The sequence below is a fragment of the Oreochromis niloticus genome, linkage group LG20 (genome assembly GCF_001858045.2).
Source record: "Oreochromis niloticus isolate F11D_XX linkage group LG20, O_niloticus_UMD_NMBU, whole genome shotgun sequence".
NCBI lineage: Eukaryota > Metazoa > Chordata > Actinopteri > Cichliformes > Cichlidae > Oreochromis > Oreochromis niloticus.
Window position 1 is genome coordinate 7997676 of NC_031984.2, and position 6732 is coordinate 8004407.

Consider the following 6732-nt stretch of genomic DNA (forward strand, 5'->3'; position numbering starts at 1 on the left):
AAGCATTAAAACACAAAAAAGAACAGTAAATGCACTGAGGACTAAAAGCTAGTGGAGAAGATAATGTGGAAATGACACACTGTCTATTACCAGAGGAAGAACAAGGGCAAAAACTTCAAAGGGGAATCCCCCTGCAAAAGAAATAGGGCAGTAGAACCACAACGGTCAAATATGTGGAAAATCTGATGGTTGTACATGAGATGAGAAGAGTTTTGGGTCACAGGACCTTCATGAACTCCCCTGCTGTGGGTAAATCAACAAGCAAGAAGTGGAGTGCAGAAATAATTAGATGCAAGGAAGGAAATACATTTTCTGTCAGACACAGGGAAGGGAAAGATTGCATCAGTGAGCTATTGTTTTTCAGTACAGTCTGCAATGCAGATCACAGTCAACTAGAGACAAAAGCTAACTGTGTTCACCAATATTTGCCGTAGTAACAAAGGAGGTCAACTTGCAGTCATTGCATTTTAGCAAAAAACCAAAAAAACTTTTATACGTTAAAAGAAAAAAAATACTAGGATGAGCTGGAGCAACACACAAGAAATTTGAACGATTATGTTCCTGCAGCTGAAGGAAAAAAAGAAAATAAGCAGAGCAAACCGTGACACAAAATGGCATCAGGAGAAGACACAAATGCAGAGAGGGAAAAGGAGAAAGGAAATCACACTGGAACAACAGAAAGACAGTTTGGAAAAGGAAGTTTAAACTGTAACAAGCCACGAGCCAGACAAACACTAATACGCACTCGCGCACACACTAACACACGCCGTGGCACATGCACACAACTTTCAAAGGTCTGGTCAGGCTCCAGATGTTCCCTGAGAGCTCTGCAGCTCAACATCGGGTCCATTTAGCTGCTATTCTAGACCCATTTATTATGCTAAAGATGTTCTGATTTAGATTCACGTCTGAGCACTTCCTGGGCAACTTCATCCGCCAGCGGAGCTCATTTGATATGATCAAAAGCACCATTACAGCTGTTACAGGAGGCTATTGGTGAGATATATTTTCTTGCTGTTTTAAAGGTGAAGAAAAAAAACTGTCATGCATCTTCTCATGAGCCTGCGTGGGCAGCGACTTCTTGGGGGCTTATTTCAAAAAGGAAATTACAGAATCCATCTGCAGATGAAGATCATGTGGCATGATAAAAAGCCCCAAAGTGGCTAGTGTTCTGTCAACGGCTGCAAAAGAATGGCCCTCATCTTTGAAAGCCACAGGGCCGCCAAGTCCTTAAAGTACTCAGAAGAAGATAATTTCATCATCTGTAATTTCTAATTGATCATGAGATATGATTAAACACAGCTACTAAAAAGACTGTTTCCACTGCTGTTCAGCATTAACGTGCAAACCTCAGCTCTGAAGTCTGTAAATCACTGAAACCACTTAAGTGGACAAAGCAGCTGGTGAATTATTCTGTAACCTTAATGAAGTGATTAAATTGAAAGAAAATGTAAGTAGAAATTGGACACACCCCTGTCTCGAGGATTTGTGGCTCTAACAAGAAAACATTTACTGGCATTTTTCCACTAATTTCAAATATTAAATAGACTTGATGATTAATAGGGGTCGGAATCAAAGAGTAACTCATAATACAACACCACCACAATGTGTTATCCATCCATGTGGCTACCACAGACTAAAGTCTAACCAACTTGAACAGCCTATGCTGTTCGTGGACACAGGTCTTAAGTCTTTACCCCTTGGAAGTCTACTTGGAGTAACCTTTGAAGCTGAACTGAGCAGGTTTTGTCATATTTCAGGTCTGCTTACAGACCAAATAACTTGAGTTTGCACCAGAAGTTAGCGAGGGTGGTCTCTGCCCATGCAGCTACTCTTGGAAAAACATGTAAACTGTTCTTATGGCCATCATATGACATTTCATTTAAATATACTCAGATGTCAAACCTCGTCATTAAGGGTACAGGCGAGGTCGTCAGATGTCGCCCTTATGGGGGGAAGAGTTAAATTTCAGCCTCTGACCTCTGACATCAGTGAACATCACCGATATGGCTGATACCGATAGTAGTCTGACATGAATCAAACAAATTAGGCTCAATCGACTGAAAATAAAGACATGCGAAGACCACACTTCTACATTTACAGTCAAGCTTTGTATGAACAGCACATGATGGCTGCAATACTACGAAGCATTAAACTAATATGTCCTTCCCACAGTTGACATCTTTCGGGACATCCCAGCAGTGAATAAGTGCACACAGCAGAGATATTTCTTCAGTTTTTGTTTTGTTGTGGACGACAGAGACCAGACTAGACATCTGGCCCCAGATTAGACCAGTGTGTTTAAGACAGACTTAAGACTCCGGTGGCCTGGAACACTGAAGGGTTCCAGACTCAACCAATTAAGGCTGCTAAACTTTAACTCCGTGCATACTTCACTTACTGCATGAACCCATGAACTGCAAACAGTGTACATGAACATGTAAAGTCTATAAAGGAGAGGGAGAGCGAGAGAGAGAGCTAAATTCCAAGGACATCAGTCTGATAAGTCTTCAAAGCTAGAAGAGTCAAGTATTCATTTTATTAGGTTTCCATCAATAAAAGCTCAACGAGAAACTAATTTGCAGATTACCTGAGTGTGAGAAACAGTTAGATAAACTCATACTGCTAGAAAGGTCGTTACACATCTAAATTATGAGGAGGAAAGAGTGGAGGAGTGCATGAAAAAAAACTGCAGTAAATTGTACTGTCTGGAGATTTACAAGAGGTAATATCAATCATCTGAGTGTAGGCCTATACCGAGTTGTCCCAAGATCCTTTATCAGGTGCATAACTTCAGATCAGAGTGTACTGTCCTGTCTGACTAAAATATTCCTGCCTCCAGCTGGGATAATTGCTCAGGTCACTTGCCAAATCCAGCCATTAACTTTGATGACTGGAGGAAAGCATGACACAAAGAACTGCTGCCTGAGGATCAAAGCCATGAGAGATCCTCTCTTCCCCTTCCTTTGTGACTTTTTGAAGACAAACTCACAGTGAATCACACAAATAAGCATGCTGATCACTCTGAGGTGATGACTTATCCAACATTACCCAGCTGCAGACTGAGCAGCCGCTCGAATATTAAGATGGTGATCAGTCAGTAGCTGACTTCATGAATTTTTACTTACTCAGGCGTAATCTGAGACCAAGCCAGCTCCTTGGTGGCGATTTGTGCAGAACTGAATTCATGGTCCACTTGTTTGGCACCATCTAAACATACAATCCTTCTCGAAATCCTCTCCCGCACCAACTCCAGCTCCTCGCAGGTCCGTCTGTCGGTGTGGAAGGCTCAGCGCTGATCAGCCAGAAAAATGTTTAATTAGCACATTTTCATTTTCCTCTCATTCCCACGGTCGACCTCTAAAAGGCAGTGTGCTCACACTGGAGGATCTGCTCGGCGGCGAGCACAATGCTGTTCATATCACGGCGAATGCGCGGAAAAGAGTGGCAAAAAGCATCCCTCGGTGCACACGAACAAAAGTTAACGCTGGTCTAACGACTAGTGAAGCACAGCTGCAGGTTGGACTGTGCTCTAAATGACTTGTTGCTGTCTGGACGCGTGAAAGAAAAAAAAAAAATCCTCCCAGCGTCCATCGAGCAACGTCTGTTGGTGAAGCTCGATCGGTGCAGGAGTGGGATTACGAGGAAAAATCTTCCCCTGGCCTTTAAAGCTGCAGCTCAGTGGATGGATTTCCTTCTTAACGAAACTTTACACAACGCTCGGGTGAAGTTGGATTGTCCGCAGTCTCCTCCGGCCGCCTTCTCCGTTCAGACACCGGTTCTCGTCCATTCATTCATGGAACCTGGATCCACAAAGACTCAGTGCAGTTTCTCGCTCTCAAGTGGCGCAACGCTGCTGCTGGAGGCGCCAGAGATACACATGCAGACAACAGCAGCACAGAACAGAGGTTCATTCACGTTTTCAGTAAACTTGTCACATGTAAACAGTGAACACAAAACAGCATCAGGTGTGTGCTCCACCTTGAAAACGGCAGGTGAGGAGAAAGGAGAACGAAAATGCCTGGGACATCCCAACCCAACAAAGGCTACACCTTTCTATAGTGGGCCCTCCAGTTAATGTTGTGCCTGTAAAACTTTCTGTTTTTGTCAGAGGCGTTTCCAGTTTTTTTTATAGGGGTGCGCCTAAAACAAAGCACCACTGGGTGGTGGGGCAAAGGAAATGAAGTCGGTGTAGACAACACTGGGCAAGGTTTTCTGACTCATACGCAGCCTTGTGTCCTTACACAGATGGTATTATTAAAAAAAAAAAGGTGGTGCACAAGACCTCAGACAACTTTATGTATTAAAAACCGTTTTACAAAACGATAAAACAAGTAGCCTATTAAATAAAAGCCACAGTAATAGTTTAGCATTAAAATCTACTCAAATAAGCCAAAGTAACTGAGGTAAAAGTAATTTTTTTTGGAGCACATGTACGTTGCATCACTATTGATTTAATGTGTATATCGAATTAATTTTGCAACTGGAAACTATTTTATTTACTTATATACTTAAATGTAGCTTTATTTGTATTAAGCCAGCATCAGTAGTACCAAAGCTTTAAAATACATGATGTGGACTACAAAGTACATTATTTCCAATAAGAATGTTGTGGAATAGAAGCGGAAAGTAATAGAGAATTTCTTAATGTAGCTACAAGTACATTAACACAGCACTTCTGTAAAGTATTACATCACATTTTGCTCACTGGTTCTATCTATGCTCTCTTCCAATGGCAGTGGGCGTTGCAGGATTAACTGTACTCGCATCACTGTACTCTAATGCAGTAACAGTGGTGGTGAGGTGGGGCACCAGGGCAGTGATCCTTAATTTTAGTGGTCACCTGGACATAAACACTGCTTCTATGGAATCACTAGTTAAATATATGATAGAGAAACTTTTAAAAAGTCTGCTGATTGCAGCAGTGAATATTTTCTATTAATATCAATACAGATATCGAGTGACATGATGAAGACTATTAAATGGGTTCTACTGTACCAAAACTAAGCAGACATCAAGTATTCATGCTAGCTACTGTGAAAATCAATGTAATCAAACAGTCTAAAGAATCTGTAATTGCATGCATGTTTACATTGAATGTGAACAACACTGTCTCTACATTGTTGTTGTTGTTGCAGGCAGAAGATGAACATCACATAAAGAGTGAGGCACAGATTTTTTTGTGAGGAAAAATACAGCAACGAAAACAGGATTTGTGCATGGCTTTGCCTTTTGGCAGGTGTCCTCGATACTTTTGTGGTTGGTGTTCCAAGTTTTAACCAGATCAAGAACCTCACCAACTCTGCCAAACCCACCACGGGAACAAAAAAAAAAAAAGCTCACATGTCCCATTAAAACAAAAATTAAAATTTTTATACTTAACTGGACTGCCAAATATTTTCCCTTTAAAAGTAATGAGGTGGTGTGCAAAATGTAGACAATATAGGGAAAATATGTCAATTTCAATTTTCAACGTTGCTGCCATCAAACCTGGGAGGATTTATAAACTCATTTCCAAATAATTTGAAGCTCATCATTATTCACAAGTGAAAAATATTCAAGACAGTTGACAATCACAGCAAACTCACCACAATGTCAGAACATGCAATGCTCAGAGAAACTGCATACATCCCATGCGCTACATCTCGGAATCTTTAGGCCTTTATCAGCATGTTAAATGTTAATGTTCATGACAGCAGAATTAGAAAAAGACTGAATGAGTATGGCTAGTTCAGGAGGGTTACCAAAACAAGCCATACTGCCATGTTCTTTAAAGAGAATATGGCAGGACAGCTTAAGTTTGAAAAGTTACATCTGAACAAACCGCAAGATTCTGGAGGAGCGTCCTCACTTTGGACATATTTGACCAAAGTGGAGATGTTTGGACATAATGCACTGCACCAACCAAACACAGCACATACAAACACCTCATAACAACTGTCAAGCTCGATGGTGGCCTGTTGATTTGGGCTTGTTTTGCAACCACATGACCTGGGCACCTTGCGGTCACCTTGAGTCAACCATGAGCTCGTCTGTGTATCAAAGTATTCTAGAGTCAAATATGAGACCATCTGCTTGCCAGCTAAAGCTTGGCCAAAATTGGTAATGCAACAGGATAACGATCCCAAGCACAGCAGCAAACCTACATCTGAAAAAGAAAAAGTCAAGGTGTTGCAATGGCAAAGTCAAAGTTCAGACCTCAACATGATTAAGATACTGTGGTGGGACCTTAAGAGAGCTGTTCATAAACAAATACCCGCAAACCTCAGTGAACTGAGGCAACATTGTAAAGACTGGGCCAAAATTTCTCCACAATGCTGTCAGAGAGGGATAAAGTCATACAGAAAACAAATACTCAATTACTGCTAATGAATCATGGGTGCACTTAGTTTTTTCACACACCGGTTCTGCATTTTGGCTTTTTTTTGCAAATAAACAATGGCATAATTATTAACATATTTAAACTTTTGATAAAACAAGTTGATTTTCATTATGTCCTGATATGCAAAACCTTAGAACTGAAATAGGGGATTGCATCTATGTTATCTTAAATCACATTTCTGGTTTGTTTTTTGAGATGTGTGGCATGTGCACTACTGATGAGACTTTACATGCATTTAAATGTACTCTGAACTGAAATATATCCCTACAGTTTCATGTAGACTGCCTAGTGGCACATCTACAGTGGGCTCTGGGTTGCATGAGGTCTAGAGGAAAACATCTGACGTGACA

The 6732-nt window shown here is 41.0% G+C and overlaps 1 protein-coding gene across 3 annotated transcripts in view; it reads right to left on the bottom strand.

The window, feature by feature from the left end:
• Positions 1-4085, bottom strand: part of plekhg5b (pleckstrin homology domain containing, family G (with RhoGef domain) member 5b) — a 77604-nt gene extending 73519 nt beyond the window's left edge. The window contains exons 1-2 of one of the 3 annotated variants that reach the window (XM_025901541.1): positions 3381-4084; positions 3129-3295 (exon numbers count right to left, since the gene is read on the bottom strand). In XM_025901541.1, the coding sequence (XP_025757326.1) occupies positions 3129-3210 (82 nt within the window). In that variant the 5' untranslated portion in view covers positions 3211-3295; positions 3381-4084. Of the gene's footprint in view, positions 1-3128 lie in introns of all 3 variants that reach the window. The other 2 variants (XM_005448394.4, XM_013275979.3) reach the window with 2 other exon arrangements.
• Between the last annotated feature and the right edge of the window lie 2647 nt (positions 4086-6732).